The sequence below is a fragment of the Rissa tridactyla genome, chromosome W, assembly GCF_028500815.1.
Source record: "Rissa tridactyla isolate bRisTri1 chromosome W, bRisTri1.patW.cur.20221130, whole genome shotgun sequence".
Lineage (NCBI taxonomy): Eukaryota > Metazoa > Chordata > Aves > Charadriiformes > Laridae > Rissa > Rissa tridactyla.
The window spans coordinates 2835542-2852621 of record NC_071496.1 but is presented as its reverse complement, the minus strand read 5'-3'; the positions used below and the strand labels follow the sequence as shown (position 1 = coordinate 2852621).

At 43.3% G+C, this 17080-nt stretch overlaps 1 protein-coding gene across 2 annotated transcripts in view; it reads left to right on the top strand.

Moving 5' to 3' along the window:
- Positions 1-16740, top strand: part of LOC128902002 (NAD-dependent malic enzyme, mitochondrial-like) — a 34664-nt gene extending 17924 nt beyond the window's left edge. For both annotated transcript variants that reach the window (XM_054184251.1, XM_054184252.1), the window contains exons 4-16: positions 785-934; positions 2673-2748; positions 3513-3674; positions 4149-4252; positions 4599-4708; positions 4818-4915; positions 5940-6053; positions 6146-6260; positions 7428-7570; positions 11193-11295; positions 11923-11993; positions 12698-12796; positions 13170-16740. In XM_054184251.1, the coding sequence (XP_054040226.1) occupies positions 785-934; positions 2673-2748; positions 3513-3674; positions 4149-4252; positions 4599-4708; positions 4818-4915; positions 5940-6053; positions 6146-6260; positions 7428-7570; positions 11193-11295; positions 11923-11993; positions 12698-12796; positions 13170-13319 (1495 nt within the window). In that variant the 3' untranslated portion in view covers positions 13320-16740. The remainder of the gene's footprint in view (positions 1-784; positions 935-2672; positions 2749-3512; positions 3675-4148; positions 4253-4598; positions 4709-4817; positions 4916-5939; positions 6054-6145; positions 6261-7427; positions 7571-11192; positions 11296-11922; positions 11994-12697; positions 12797-13169) is intronic.
- The last annotated feature ends 340 nt before the right edge of the window (positions 16741-17080 follow it).

The following is a 17080-nucleotide window of genomic DNA, read 5'->3' as shown; positions in this document are numbered from 1 at the left end:
TCATATAAGCCTATGCGTATCTGCATGTCAAAATACGTGGTCTCCTAAAGGCGAGAGGAGCACTGGAATGGTTTGAGGCTTACTGGACCACATCAAAACTCTTTTGTTCTCATGAAAACGGAAAGATGACTTTTAAATCCGCATCATGTCGTTTGCTGATCTGAAACAGTCATGTCATCTATATTGGCAAAGCGCCCGGTTGCTGTAGCCTGAAACGAATCCCTAATTCATTATCTTTATGTCAAGACGACTGAGTATGAATCGATGCACAATGGATCAGTAGATGAATGTGCAAAAATGCAGGTTTAATTTACACGCCTAGCTAAGAATTTCAAAATCAACTTTTTGTTAGGAGTTAATTTGTTTTACAGCTGTGTTAATGTTAGGATTAACAAGACCTTACTGTCAGGACCTTACTTTTTTTGGATGAAAAATTCTGTCACTGTTAAATTTTATTTTTTTTAAAACAGTAATGAGACTCCCAGCTGCATCCTGTAATAAATCCATGGGTTATCTTTTTATCACAATGCATGTTTGTGCATTAACTCGTTAGCATGCATGTTATGTCATATCCAGTATTTTCACTTCGGCTTTTTAGTACTGCTACTTTCTCTTTTCCAAGTTTTGTTTAGCGCTCAAAGCCTGACTTGTGCAGAAGCAGGAATTTCATGAAGAAATAATATGAAGCAAGTTTGGGTTTTGCTATGACATTTTGTACATTGTTTTAAATAAGCATAAATGTGAAACAATAAGTGATTTTTTTTTTTCTTTTGCTTCATTTCAGGTATATCTACATAATGGGAATCCAAGAGAGAAATGAAAAATTATTCTATAGGGTATTACAAGATGATATTGAGCGGCTAATGCCAATTGTGTACACACCAACAGTAGGCCTTGCCTGCTCCCAGTATGGACACATCTTCAGGAGACCAAAGTAAGAACGACAGATATATATTGCTGCTACTTTTATTATTGTTTCCTGCTGATGGCAAAGGATCCCAGTCCTGGAGAGATTCTTACGATGCCCCAAACATAAGAAGGACACGGAGCTGTTGGAGTGGGGCCAGAGGAGGCCCCGGAGATGCTGGGAGGGCTGGAGCCCCTCTACTGGGAGGACAGGCTGAGAGAGCTGGGGGGGTTCAGCCTGGAGAAGAGAAGGCTCCGGGGAGACCTTCCAGCCCCTTCCAGTCCCTCAAGGGGCTCCAGGAAAGCTGGGGAGGGACTCTGGAGCAGCAAGGGGAGTGACAGGATGAGAGGAAACGGTTTTAAACTGGAAGAGGGGAGATTGAGATGAGATATTGGGAAGCAATTCTTTGCTGTGAGGGTGGTGAGCCCCTGGCCCAGGTTGCCCAGAGAAGCTGTGGCTGCCCCATCCCTGGAGATGTTCAAGGCCAGGTTGGCCGGGGCTTGGAGCAACCTGGTGTGGTGGGAGGTGTCCCTGCCCAGGGCAGGGGGTTGGAACTGGATGGGCTTTAAGGTCCCTTCCAACCCAAACCATTCTATGATTTTATGCTTTTCAGAGCACCACAGTGTGACATCTTGGGTGCAGGAGCAGAGGCCAGCGAGCAGCTTGTGGGGCGAGATGCTGGCAAAGCAGGAAGGGAGAGGCTTGCCTCATGGTAGCTCTGCAGACTCCACTGGGTGCTGATGGTCCCTGTGTTAAAGCTGTGCTACCAGGAGTCAGCTTTCGGTTACTCTGACACAGTAAATACGCTTGGCTGGGATCTGATTTGGGTTCAGCAGTGACTTCAAAACAACCATTCAGGTTTAGCTCTGTGTTGAGGAAAGCACTTCAGACTGGCAGTGATTTCAGCTCGTTTCCACGATACTCTCGACTGCAATTCATAGAGTATTTCTAGAGCCCTCTCGCTTGAGGGCTTTAGTGCTGTGTGGAGGAAGGGCTAATCCTCCACTGCCATGAGGACTCCAACGTGCAGTACGGCTGCTGTGATAAAGCCAGTAAGAAACGCGTGGTTTTGCTCCTGATCTGGGGCAAGGGGATATGAGAGATGTACTGTTAGTTCAAATATACTTTTCCGCTTCTCTGTATGTATTAAGGACCAGGTTGACAACTGTCCCCCTCTAGAAGTTGTCTGTAGAAGAAACAGCAGCATGGGCAGGAACTCGGAAACACAACGCTTCTCTTCACCTCTGCTCCTTTCTGCTCCTTTGCCTCCCCTCCCACGTTCCCACGGAGGAGCACCCAGCAGTGGGAAGCACTTTTCTCCTCCTGGTCTTGGAGAAGACAATATGCTCGTTCCCTGTCTTTCTTTTTCCTTTCTTTCCGTTCCCCTCGCCTTGTCTAATGGCGTGAACGTTTGATTCACTAAGGTAAAGCCAGGCTTAGGATCGTGTTCCCTTCTCATGTCCTTCCAGGAGATATCCTGTCATATCCGACGCTAACACCAGAGGTGTTTCACCCTAGAGGAGTATTAAAGGTGAATATCTGTAGTCGTGTAAAATCCAGGGAACATCATGAAAAGTATTTTCTCTGTGCTCTTATTTTAGAGTGTCAAAGTAGCCAAATAGACTTGTGTATTAGAGATTTGTGTCAGTGATTGCAACGCTTTCAATTTGAAGAAATTTTTACTGGTTGGCATTTAGTTTTACAAAGCAAGGTGAAAATTCTGATTGCCACCTATAAAATATTTCTGCTTTGTTTTTTCTTTCAGAGGATTATTTATTTCTATCTCAGACAGAGGCCACATAAGGTCAATTGTGAACAACTGGCCAGAGAATGACGTTAAGGTATTATGGCTGTATACATTTCTTTCTAGTTGCTATATAATCTCAGCGGAGTTTCTTAAGATTCGTTGGTATTTGATGGAAATGTAAATGCTAAATAATGCATCCTTGGCAGTTACTTGATGATGATGGCAAAATTGAGCTAAATAAGAGAATATGTCTCTTGAAGAGCAGTGCTTTATCCTAAATGGGAGGTTTACGGTTTGAGTAAACAGTAATGGTGAGAACCGGACTTGCCAAATTTCTTGTTTTACTTCATTGTTCTACCTTTTGGGGAGGTTTTGGGGAATGCCCCTCTGGGTTTTACTTATTGTGTTACATAGCAGTAGGAGAGGTGATCTTGTCCTCGGGTTAGGACACAGAAGCGGTAGTTGGGAGGCCCAGATTTTGCCATTAAAAACCTGTATGACCCAGTTGGGTCGAGAACCACAAGGGGAGATGAGGTGAATGATACTTATCTGAACTTTTTGATGTCTGGATTTACAAGAAATGATAAACCCAAGTTACAAGCTGCCTTTCTGCACGGCGGCTTGGATTCTTCCTACTTAGCTTCCAGGGATTTGACCAGTGGATTTCCGCAAAGAAAAAGGAGCATAGCAGATTCTAACATTAGGCGTTATTGCTTCGAGTCAAATATTCCTTGTAATTTATTCCTTAACTGTAAAAAATATACCTGAATTTTTGCCTGGAAAAAGCACAACTGCTAGTACGCTAAACTTTATACATTTCAGTAATCATATATAATTTCACCTGCTTTTTGTTTTCAGGCTGTTGTCGTCACCGATGGAGAAAGAATATTGGGTCTTGGAGACCTAGGTGTGTATGGGATGGGAATTCCCGTAGGAAAACTGTGTTTGTATACAGCCTGTGCAGGAATACATCCGGATAAATGCTTGCCTGTGTGCATCGATGTTGGAACTGATAATACAGTGAGTATGACTGAACTTTGTCTGTTAACAGTATTTAGTACTACAAGAGCAGATTTTTATTTGAGCACTTTTATTTAAGATAAACCCAAATATTTTATGTAAGGGTGAATGATTTGGAATTCACTGTACCGCCAGTTAATTTGTCAGTGAAATGGTGCATTTGGAAGTAATTTGAATGCTGGAACGCTGTAAAATAGACAGTCAGGTTGACCTGACTTGAAGAAGCTGGAAATGTGACTCAGATTTATTAAAGCAGTTTATTGTTCACAGTATTGATTTGTTCCATTTTAAAAGCCGCCATCACCAACCTCAAGTGCCAGCTGAAGTTACTGAAGGGTGATATAGACTGGAGGCAGTTATAGCGGCTATATAAATGCAGTATCTTTTGTGTGAAATGTGTGCCTGTGAACTCTGGGAAGTGTATATTGAGGAAGTGATTCATCCTGCTGCTGTCTTTGATTGATTCTTTTTCAGACGCTCTTAAAAGATCCATTTTATATGGGCCTCTACCAAAAAAGGGATCGCTCGCAGGTCTACGATGACCTAATTGATGAATTTATGGAAGCCATTACAGACAGGTATGACACTGAATATTCTGCACGGAAGTGTGGCCAAAACTGCTGGCAAAAAAAAAAATCCATAACACACTGTCCTTGGAGCAGTCATTTAAGGAATAAGGACAGGACTAGAAGTCAAGAGGCACGGCTGTGTTTCTGGCTCTGTAGTGATTTTCTCTGTGACCTGGAACATGCTGCTTGTAGTTATCTGTTAAATATGCATGGAACGGAGATGGAACTGTTTTAAGCAGTGAAAAGCCTGAGGACATCATCTTTCCAAAGATAATTGATTATGCGCAGGATTTGTTTTGAAATGATTTTATTTCTTCATGCGTCTAGTGATAGGAATATTTGCTGTGTTCCGTAGGTATGGCCAGAACACACTTATCCAATTTGAAGACTTCGGAAACCACAATGCTTTTCGCTTTTTAAGAAAATACAGAGAGAAATATTGTACCTTCAATGACGATATTCAAGGTATAGCCTTTGTTTGTGTTCCTTAATATATATGCAAAACCCTTGCCTGAAACCGTAATCTGCCACGTAGGTCTGTTCACCTCTCCTTAGATTTGTCCTGCTTTTACAGGGACAGCTTCAGTGGCCTTGGCAGGACTGCTGGCAGCACAGAAAGCCACCGGTAAACCACTTGCAGAGCAGAAAGTGCTGTTCCTTGGAGCAGGAGAGGTGAGTTCTCTTAAGGGCTCTCAAACAACAAAAGATTTAACTGTATATTTTCTGATACCGTAGGACTTGTGGAGATTCACGTTCTCTGAATTCCATTGCAGGACTTTTTATATAAAGCCAGCTGAAATACATTAACAGAAGGGACTACCTGCTTAAAGACGATTATTTGAAAGTTTAACATTTGCAAGGACTCAAGTTTTTCACTTTCTCACACGGACTTAAAAAAAAGCATCAGGGGCTTCTGCGTAGTTGAAGGGGAATTTACTGTCAACTTATGATTTAGTAAAAAAGGGGGGAAGAACATCCCTTAATTTTTATAGCACTGGAGAGAAGTTACACAGTTGTTTTCTCAGCAAGTGGCTGCTTGCAGCAGACACTAGTTAGTTACTGGGGCCGCAGTGTCAGGACTTGACAAAAGCAATTTTGCTGATATACCAAGAAGCATGTTTTGTGGTGCTGACAAAGTAACTTAATTAGCGGAAAATTTCTCCAGCTGGGGAAGGTCCAGATTGCAGTAATTGGCCAATGGTGTGTTGTTGCCTGAGATCTGCTCTGCACTTCCCTCTACCTTATTTCTCCTGCCAGCCTTAGCAGCATGTGCAGCAAGCCAAGAAAAGGGACGTGGAGGGGAGCACTGCCAGCATCCACTTTCTGCCCTCTGTCTGCAAGGCCTGTCTCACCGGCAGCGGGAGCAGAGAGAGGTTCGGAAAGCAGCTGGGCAGGAAACACCAGGCCATGGTTTCTTGACAGGAGGGCTGCAGCACTTACTGTCCGGTTGGGCCGCTTTATTGTGGGTGTGGAACTGGTACAGGCGGGGGGGCACAGTACCCTGAAGAGCCACCTCCCTCTTTTCCTTGAAAACGTGACACTGTTGATCCCAGGAGCGCGTCCCCATTTACACAAACATTGCTTGTGTCTCAGAGCCGACTCCATGATTTTCGTGGGGATCTTGAACAGGGTGGTGGTCGCGATGACAGACCTCTTTTGTGACTTGTTAAAAATCAGAGCTCTTTTTATCCACAAGGCCGCCCTGGGAATTGCGAACCTCATTGTTATGGCTATGATGGAAAGCGGCGTTTCTGCTGAGGAAGCCTACAGGAGAATATGGATGTTTGACAAATACGGTTTACTGGTTGAGGTAGGGGTGCACCGTGCCTTGAAATACCACGATACAGATAGCCAGCGCTTTCCGCGTCCTTCTCACAAAAAGAATCAACTTTTTATCTATAGGGCCGAGAACAAAAGGTAGATTCCAACCAAGAACCGTTTACACATCAGGCTCCAGAGCAGATACCAAAGACATTTGTAGAGGCAGTGAATGTACTTCGGCCTTCAGCTATCATTGGTAAGTAAGGTTATTTTTGTTTCTGTGTTTCCATCGTTTGGTTATTTGCTGCGTTTAATTTGCTAACGTGGCTCCAAAGAGGTTGGTGACAGTGATCTGCGTTTCTCCTGTAAATAAAATGAAAATGTGAGGTCAGTTTTCAGCTTGAAAATATACTGAGCTGCAGGTTAGCTCTCAGTGCATCCTTCATTGTAGCCACGGTGCTCCTTCTGCATCTCCTGTCCTTCTTAACTGCTTCCTCTAACCCTTGTCCAGCTGGTGTTGGACCTGTCTTAGAAAACTCTGAGCATGTTCTCAGGGACTGCGTGGCCACAACGAACTGAAACTGTAATGAAGGGCACTAAGAGCCAGGAAGACAAAAATAGAACCTTTTTTTTCCCCAGACACATTGCCTACCCCAGCAGCAAGGGAGAGAGAGCAGTCACAAACGCTGCATTTTCTGCTTTACAGCAGTTCCCTAATTTGAATGATTTTAAATTTTTTTCTGACTTTCTTTCCCCAAGTCAGCTTTTCTGGCCAGAATCTGCCAGCAGCATGGCTTGAAGGAACTGTTTCATACCGCAGATCACCAATCCCTATTAAATCACTGACATACGTCGGTATTGATTTATAACTCTGGCTGTCTGCAGAGGTCAGATTACAGGTATTTCTTGGTACAACTCTGCAATTTCCTTTGCACATGATTTATTTGGAAAAGAAAAGGTTTTTTTGGCCGAGTCGCTCAAGTTTGTAGCCGGTGTACAGATGTACACCATTTTACGTATTTGTACCTGTGTGTTTGGATGGGGTCAGAAATACCAATATCAAGGGAATGTGCGTTGCATCGTTAACAACCAGCTGGAATGAATTATTCTGGAGAGCCTGGCGTTCCTGCTTGCTTATCCAGGGCAGTGATAAGTGTTCTTTATGCAGATAAATACAAAAAAAACCCTCATGTTAAATAGGCTTTTGGAGCACATTAATTAGATGTTCCTGTGAAAATGAGAATTTTAAGCAGCCGCTAACAGAGCGGTGCCCGGTTTCCGTCTCCTGCTGCTAGAAAAGCCTGCGATGCTTTACTCTGAGCGGGAGACTTCAGGGGCGACATGAACTTAATCTACAGTCGCTGTCATCTGCCCTGAGGCAGTCCGATATTGATTCTATTTTTATGTGTTTCCGTTACTTCAGGAGTTGCGGGAGCTGGGCGGCTCTTCTCTCAGGATGTGATCAAAGCAATGGCCTCTATCAATGAGCGACCCATAATATTTGCACTGAGTAACCCTACAGTGAAAGCTGAATGCACAGCAGAGGAAGCGTATACGCTAACGGAGGTTGGTAGAGTTTAGAAATGTTGACCTCTTGGCACCTAGCGATAGAATTCTTTACTGAGTGTGAGAATGCAGGAACTCAAATGATTTTATTGTTGCTCGGCCTTATTGACATAATAATACAGTTCTGGCGAAAGGAAATGGAGGTGATTTGAAAAGAAGCCTCGATATTTTATTTTTTTTTCTTTAAATAACAACATTTTGCAAAGCTTAAAACAGCCTAAATGTTGTTACTTTGTAAAAGAATGGCCACTAGGTACCGTGTCATAGCTTTGCTCAATTAACTGTTTTCCACCACGCTGTGTGCGTATTTTGGTTTTTAAAGAAACACCTGATGTTAACAGCACAACAGAGACTAGGTGCAACCTTTAAAACGTAATGGCTGAGTGAAGTCCGTAAAACAGGTAACGTCCTTGCATCAATCCAAGAATTCTGCTTTGCACTCGGTCATTTCCTAGTGTCTGCAGGTCAGAAGTTGGGTAATTAACGGTGACCCGTGAGGACCTGTGCTTCCAGTGCAGGAGTCTGGGGTGGCCCTCTGTCCTCGTGTTCCCCTCTCGCCGCGTCTGTCTCTCGTACACTGGCACCACCAAACGTCGACATGAGCGAACCGAGAATAAACACACCTCGTTCTGCACCATTACCTCAAAGCCATGACGCTGGGGGGTTGTTGGTTGAGGTTTTGGGGTGGTTTTTTTTTTTTTTTTAATAACATTATCACCAGTGCAAAACACCGCCTTGGTTTTGCTTTTAATGAAGCACGTCTTTTATCCTTCTGCGCAACTTTTGCACTTCTTTGAAGAGAGCCTGAGGGGAAGGAGGTAGCGTCAGGCAGGCAGAGCACTAGCTGTAACACTTTGGCTGGTGATGCCTTTCCTTTACACTGCAGACTGCAGATCGCTGTGGTATCTCCCATCCACAGGGCCTCTCTGCAGACTTCAGGGGTGGAACTTGGGAAAAGACTTCATTTTTTTTTTTTTTCTTTTCTTTTTTAAATACAGTCGTAAACTAAATGACTCGTATGTGGAAATGAACAGGTGGAGATCTTTCCCTGTTTCTTCATGCAGAGCTATGAGCTCCTTCCTTCCACTGTTAGCGTGGTTCAGTTTCCAGCGTTACAACCTCAGCTTCCCAGTGGGAAGGGTAGAACTCCGTCATCTCCAGTTGGCACACGGATTCTCGTCTGTATTACTGGGCCCGTCAGCTTGGAGGGAACTCTTAATACAGAGATTTGCAGGTCCAGAGTGAGCCCTGGGCAGGAATAACAGCCTCTGGACAAAATCTAGACCTTAGCTTTTAGTAGTAAATGAGAACGCTTTCAAAGGAAGATGGTTTAATATCTCTTGGATATCTTGCGTTAGCCAGAATAGTGAGTTGGGCAGTGCTTCAGTTTATAAAATTAAGTTCCTGTATCTTGGATAGAAAGTAAACAAGAGTTAGTTATACAGCCAAGCCTTCAGCTGGCATAAATAAATGTAAAAACTACAGGCTGAAGGAGGCCAGCAGCACTGTTAAAGGGAGAATCAGCTTAATTTTTGCTTGCACTTTTTATAGAATATCAACAGAGCAATACGTGTTCTAAGGGAAGAGGCTCACTTGTTCCCCATGGCTGTGTCTTAGTTGGGCCTCAGGGGGTTTGTCGCTATCAGGTGCAAAAGCAGGATGGTGCTGGTTAGATTCAGGTGTGGTAACGTGCCTTCACTGAAGTACCTGCGTGAGCTTCGTGCTATTTAGAAAGTTTGTGCCAAACGGAGAGAGGATCTTTGGGTTTTTTTCCTGTATTGGATGCATATGTCCTTTCATTCATGATTTTCCATAAGTTGTTATGTATAGACATGGGTTATTTGGACAGTCAGATATTATTGGTCAGTGAATGAACGGATGTAATTTTGTTCCAGTCCTTATTAATAAATTTTGTAGTGTTTCTGGCTCTTTTAGCCCTTTAGACTTTTCTGCATAGAATCACAGAATTGCCTAGGTTGGGAGGGACCTTTCAGATCATCGAGTCTTCACACTGATAAAAACCATCACTAATCTAACCCATGTCCCTCAGCACCACGTCTACGTGGCTTTTAAATACCTCCAGGGATGGTGCCTCCACCACTGCCCTGGGCAGCCTCTTCCAATGCTTGATAACCCTTTCAGTGTAAAAATTTTTCCTAATATCCATCCTAAACCTCCCCTGGCGCAACTTGAGGCCATTTCCTCTTGTCCTAAATATCTAATACTTGTTTTCATAATGCCGTTTAGTTCGCTGAACTGTACTCAGTTTATCCATAGTTTGCCCTTCAAAATATATATTTTTCCCTTCAAGATACGGTAATTACCTAGGAAATCCTGTCCGACTTTACTTACTTTGTCGTTTAACTAACAAAGTTTGTCAGGCAATTAGGGATCAGAGCTGTCACCCCATGTGTCTCCTGGCCTCGGGAACCGCCTAATCCTGGCGGGTGTGAAATCTTAGGCTGAACTGGGAAGTCAATAAGGAAACAAAGAGATCATCACTAACCTTTTATTCCTTATTCTTTTTCCACTAGATGGCACCTGTAAAAGCCTGACCATGCTTTCGTGCCCTCTGCCAGTGTGCATTTCATGGGCTTTTGTTGTGTTTTAATTTTCATTGTCTTTGGGGCCTGTCCTCGACCGCATCCGTATATTTTGTTCCCTACACAAAAAGGCTGTTGTCAAGGGTATGCCCTAACATTCAAGCGTAGCTCCTGAGTCTTTAGCTTTTTGGGTAAAATGTAATGGTCCTGGGGAGCCTTAAATATTTTAAAGTAATGTTATTAAACCTGTTACTCAAAAGAAAGTAAAGATATTTTTTTTGCTTACAGGGGTTTTACCGCTTGAGGAAAGGGTCATTTGTCTGGAGGGTATATATCATGCTCCAAACTCTGGATTTGTTTTAATATTTTGTGCTGATTAAAATCCTTTGCAAAGGAAGGATAAGCAAACCGCGTTATTCACTCCTCTCGGAGCTCTCGGCAATAAAAGCATGATACAGCAGTCCTTCCTTTCGTCCTCCCACCCATCAGAAAAAAATGACCTTTTCTTCTTGTCCTTCTAGTCCGGTCTCCTTCTGGAAGCGGCCGTTATTCAGCTGGTTTTGTCTGGTCCCTACAGTGGTGGGTCCTGGCTTGTGGCCATGGTTCTTGATACATGGTTATGGTTATAACCATATTAACACACAAGTACTTTATTTTGTGTGTGAGTAGCTCCCCTAAGTCTTTGCTGGCTTAAAGAACAATGAATGGTAAAACAAACAGATAATTCCATTCCTTAGAAAGCTGCACCATTCAATGTGCATGCTTCCCTCTTCTGCTTTCCACGTGTTTGCCGCAGAAACATGCGGATGCTTACCGGTTCTTGTATCCCTTCCAGGCCCTACTGGAAAGAGGGGGTTTGGTTGCTGTCATTCTGGGATTGTAGAAATTGAGGCAACAAGGGATTTAAGTATGTGCTTGAACCCAGTTTGAACCCTTTTTGCATTTGGCTGGGTGGTCGAGTCCCTTCCTGGCTCAAGTCCTGGAGCTGTACGGGTCCCTGTATTTCATAACGACTGGATTTCTCCGTGCTGTTGGCTCTTCAGGAGCTCCCTGACTGGGATTATTCCTGTCTTCAACAGGGTCGTTGCTTGTTTGCCAGCGGCAGTCCCTTCGACTTGGTGACTCTGAAAGATGGAAGAACCTTCAAGCCAGGCCAAGGAAACAATGCTTATATTTTCCCAGGTAATAAATAAAATTATCTTCCTTTAATCTTTCACACCAGGCTATTTAGCACCTCTTCTTGGGCTCCCTTGCTCCACTAGGCAGTTAGTGAAGCAGCATGAAAGAGGCGTTACCAGCATTTAAAGCTGAGAACTCAATCAGAAGAATGAATGAAAGAAAATCGGTTAAGGATGGATGTTAGGCATGTGCAGCTATATACGCGACATGCACGCAGTGAGCTCACCCCCCTGAATATTTCTAAGAGAATAAAAGGGTGTTACTAAAGGCTTTGAAAGCTGCTGCGTTACGGGCTTTCTGCTTGTTTTGGGGGGGAAGGAGAAAATAAGTGTCAATACGCTCCTCTTGAAGTTATGTCCGCACAAGTGGGGGTGCAAAAGAAGCACTAGGGATATTTCTCTGCCTTCCTCTTTCTTTCCCTTTCCTCCCTGAGCTGTTAAGCTCCAACCCCTTGTCAAAAGCCACCTATTACGGTAAATGAGTAGCACGCGTGGTAATAGTTACGCGAACGTGTGTCGAAAGCGATGGGAATATTTTTAAAATTAACATTCTAGATGACTCGCAGCTTCTCGGCAGCAGGCTGCATATTTTAAAATGATGTGGCCCTAATTGGCAATAATTTTATTGTAGGCGTGGCTCTCGCTGTGATCCTCAGCAGTGTTCGACATATTAGTGATAAGGTTTTCCTAGAGGCTGCTAAGGTAAGTGTGGAAGCAGAGTAGGCTGTGGCTTCTGACATGATGGTGGATGGGCAATTTCTCAAATCTCGCTCAAACTCTCTGGTTTCCTGATTGTTTTATCCTTCCCCAATGGGAAAAAAATAAAACCAAAATGGATTTTGATCAAACAAAATCGTGAAAAATACCAGCTTCCACTGCAAATTTAGTTTTTCATCCCAAACAGGAAATCTGCCGGGGTGTAAATTGCCTCCCAGCCTCATAGGTCTGGCAGCAAACCTGTCACCTCCTCCCGCCCCGCTCTGGGTTCCCCAGCTGGTGGTGTGGTCGGGGGTGCACGTGGTGCCCAGGCTCCCGCCCTCTCCTGCCTTTCCACTCCGGAGCGGGAGCACCTACCATGTTGGGGTAACCACTGAATTAACTGGCCAAACCACGTGGGCAGTCCTGCAGGCGTGTTACGCCCTTCTAACTTCCGTGGTTATGGGTAGTTCAGCCTCCAAAAAAGTAGGATCGCATTTTGTTCAATGCTTACAAGCAGAATTTGCTGGTACGGGCACAGATTGCAGACTTCATCTTTGAGAATTTGGAGATTTTAACTGCCTTATTGTAGTGCTGTGGGAGCGCTCGGATAGTAAGAACGTCACAACTTGTTTCTCTCAGGTGTTTTAACATGTTATTGATCCCATTCGGGATGCCATAAATAGAATTTGTTTGTTTCTCTAACTCAGGCATTGACAGAACAGTTGACCGATGAAGAACTTGCACAAGGAAGACTTTATCCTCCACTGTCTAATATCAGGGAAGTTTCTATTTATATTGCTGTCAAGGTGAGTATGAAGCATAAGAGTGGATTGTACCAAGAGTGTTTTATGTGTACGTTAACTTGCTGAATCGCACCGTATGACCCTTGAACACTAGGCGCTTGGGCACAAAATACCCAGTTCTTTGTGCCTTTCCTAAAAGATACTTAGAAAAAACTTGGGTTTGTTGGATGCTTCAGTTTGGCAATGATGATGGGCCAAAATTATGGTCCTTTGGTTTCTGAAATCCAGTTTTCAGCTCCCTGGTAAGACATTCAGGGATTATAAAAAGACTTTGGTGTTTGTCCAGTTTGTGAGTCCTAAACGTATTGCAGGGGAAGCGTGGATGTTACATGAATGTAGTAAAAGGCACAAACTGCATGGTGGTTTAACTTTTCAGGTTATGGAATTTTTGTATGCAAACAACATGGCTTTCCATTACCCTGAGCCTGCGGACAAGAACCGTTACATTCGATCAAAGGTTTGGACCTACGAATACGAATCCTTCATGCCAGATGTGTATGACTGGCCTGAATCTAAGGTTCACTGATGCATCAGAAGACCGCACTCCTCAGGCAGTATGTTCTACTCTGCAGGGATCCCTTTTTCAGACCAGTTAAAATCATGATCTTTGAGTCCTGTAATTTATTTTCCCTCGTTTTGTTGTCTTTTTTTCCCTTGTACCCTGTTTTTCACTTGGCGTAGATCTCTCCCCACTCTCCCAAGGACCTGATAAACTGTACGGATAATGACATCTGTCACGGGAATGAGAGAGCTCTCCAAAATTAATTTAAATAATGATAGTGCATTTCTAGCTTAGAACCTGCACCGCACTAAAGAATTCCATTAATGATATTTTCGCTACGTGCGTTTGATGATGAACTATAGCTCTCTCATCACTGCTGACTTCCAGAATGATTTATTTCTGCTTTTAATAATCAGTCTTCTACTTGTCGTAGTGTTGTCACACTGTGACATCACCAGAGAGCATTTGTCAACGAAAAAAAGGACAGCTTAAGACAAATTTAACAGTCTAATGGGCTTTCTGTTTTGTCTGATGTTTAAAGATGTCCAGACTTCCTTGTGGCATTGGCTGCTCTGTTTCTTTGCGCTTTGAAGAGCAGCGTGGTGCGCACACGTGGAATCTGCAGGAACGTTTGTGTTCCGTGTTTCCATCGTTGCGTAAAATCTGTTATCAGGAAAAAATGTGAACTGGTAAAATTATCCTTGGAAAGCCTGAAAAATAATATGAATCCCTTAATAGCACTTAAAAACAAAGCTCCGCTGGTACGTAATAAATTATATCACGTAAAGGCAGGATGGGAAGTAATCTAGGGAAATCTGTTAGAGATTTTTACAAGATTTTCTTCAGTGGACTCCAGGGTGATGTACCAAAGGATTTTTGTTCCGTTTGTTAATTTTTTTCAAGGTTCTAAGTTGTTTTCTCCCTTGCATACCCTTTTTCTCGCAAAAAGACTTGTGTGTGGTGTTTTCATGACGTCGCTGACTCAAAAACTCCTAGGTGGTCTTGTTTGCCACTTCGAACAACCCCCCCCGCCGCCCCATGCAGGTGATGGAGCTGAAGCAGAAAGTGGTCCAGGCAGCTATTGACACGCACATTTCCAGAAGTTTTGACTGAAACGTTTCTTTGTGGTCTCGGTCCGGTATGTTCAGTTTGAATACAGGACTCGAAAGATCTTAGATGCTCTGAGTTGATCACTTCGTCTCCCTCACTCCATTTACAGGTTTAGTTTGTTAAGTGTTTTGTGTTAAAAAACCAAAATCAAGTTTTCGGATCCCTGGGAGGGCGTTCAGGGATTGTAAAAAGACTTTGGTGTTTGCCTTTATCCAGTTCATGAGTCCTAAACATGTTGCAGAGTTGAATTTTTCCTTGCAGTGAATCTTACTGCACCTTTGATATAGATACCACGCTGTGCATTCCTTTTCATTTTGTTGGCATCTGGCTTGAGTGCCCTCCATTATTTTGTGTTAGCGGGCGAGGACGCACGGTGATAGTTACAGCCGGTGGCTTCTCTAAATCTGGTCTCTGTAACAAGAACAATAGTATGTCAGGAACAGAAATAAATACTACGTGCTGTTCCGTAGTTTGCTGCTTCAAGGCAAAAAAGGACAAAAATAAATAAATAGAAGAAAAAGGGCTATACTGGCAAACTTGAAGCCGGAATCCAAAAAGATGATGAAGTAAAGCTTGCTCAGGATTTACCCATGGCAAGCACCTCTCTCGTATCCTCGTTTATATTGGAACATGCCATCTCCGCAGAATGGGCCCAAAATAGAACAGGGAAAATAGTCTCTGAACCGCCTTCGACACGGTCTCTGTTGCTTACTGCCGAGGCTCTGATTTTAAAACGAAGTTGATGTGTTAGATGAAAACAACAGTAAACTTTGGGAAGGCTTTCCCTAAGTGAGGAGAGAAGACTGATTATATAAACACAGAAAATAGTGATTGGGGTGGGAGGGGGGGGGGAAACAACTGCGTATTCAAACTGTGGTAAAGTGCTGTCTGGTGGGGCTTGAAATGCGACGTTGCCAAATTGGGCGACGTACGTGGTTTGCAACTTGTATATGTTAAGTATATGTACAAAAAAGACCAACACACACGTACGGTGTTTTTACAAAGAATGTTTTTTTCATCTATTTTTGCTATGCCTGGTTTTTATTGTATTTAAATTTGTGATCTTACCGAGAAATTATTTATTTAGTGTACAAATTCTTTTTACCTCCGCAAAATTCGGCTCCAGCTGAAGCCTGTTGCAGTGTGTCAGTGGAGTTCTGCATCATTGGATTCAAGTATCTTGGGAACGCACACTTCCTCATTTCTGCCAACACACTAATTAGGCAGACGAGTAACTAAAATATCCCATGCACTGATCCTGTGTCCCGGCTGAGAATGATCGCAGAGGCAGGGCAATCGCTCCGTAAATATAACTCTGTCTTACAAAAATAAAGATCTGCATCCATCTATTCGGTCTGATTATTTCTTTTTCAGGCAAAGTAGTGCAGTTTGTGGTGAAAAATCAGTGGGCATTGATAATACTCAGGAAAAGCTGCTGCTTGGGGAAAATAGCGTTACCTGTGCGCAGTAGAGCCTTCCTTTGGGTGATTTGGGTTCCCAAAGGGAGTTTTCCCGCGCAGGAAAACGGCAGCGGCCGCTGCCAAGCCGAGGGAAGGTGCCCGTTTCGTGAAGCGCGGTCCTTTCCCTCCCTGCTGTCTTTAAGCAGGGATTGTTCAGAACCGGCCGCAGTGGGATTTTCCTAAGGACAAAGTGTTCCTGCGTAATTTTTCTGGAAATCCTACTGCACAGGTGAGGGGAAAAAAACAGTCAACCGACTGGGAGGCTCCGGTTGCAATACAGCCCTGCCCTGATGGGGCTGTGGATGTGTTGGAGCTCTCGAGTAGAGGAGAGCCTGACTGTGTCTCTCTAACCTCTCCTGGTCATGGCAGCTAAATGGTACCAGTTAGACTTCACCTACGCACACGCACCTGGGGACATTGTTTAATTGGGTTTTGTGGATCTGTAGCTTGCAATATGGACACAGCGGAATTTTACCTTTAATGTATAACCGTTGTTTTCCGTTAGCAACAGGTAATGTGTCAGCTCACAAAATTTAAAGTGCATTTCACTCTCCCTTTTATCTTTTTTTTTTTATTTTTTTTTTCAATAAAATACATAGATTCATGTTCAATATTGTGTATTCTTCAGATCTAATTAATCTGAATTAATTACAGCTGCTAATCTTGCTGCTTAGTAAGGAACCACAGTATACTTTTTTGGTATTCTACTTAACCTGATGTTTTCTGTCTGCTGGCTTATTCAAAAGCATTTACCGGTTTTTATTTATACAGAAAACTCTCTTACGCAGTATGCAAAGGGGAAAAAGTTGTCCCTGGGATGCATTTTGTAACGCTAGTGTAAGTTAAGTTATACTCATCTTAAAAAAAAATAAAAATATATATATATATATTACCAAAAAGATGAGGAGTATTGTAGCTCTTCATACAGCCCTGGTGACCTTTGCCCTCCAAATGGTAATAGAAGTTCGTCTTTCATGTCTCTTCTGTGAGGATACTCTTCTGGATGTATAAAACACTTCCGAGAGGGTTAGAAATTCCCACTGAGGTTATAGCTCCATTTTTTCCAGGTCTGGTCCAAGACTTGCTTCCTTAAAATCAACAGGAGCGGGACTGAGCCTCTTGGCAGCAAGGTATAGAAATGCCACGGGGAGGAGAAGGAGGGTAGTTAAGGGAGCGCAGCCTTTTTTTATTAAATATGTATATTCTCGTTCAAAG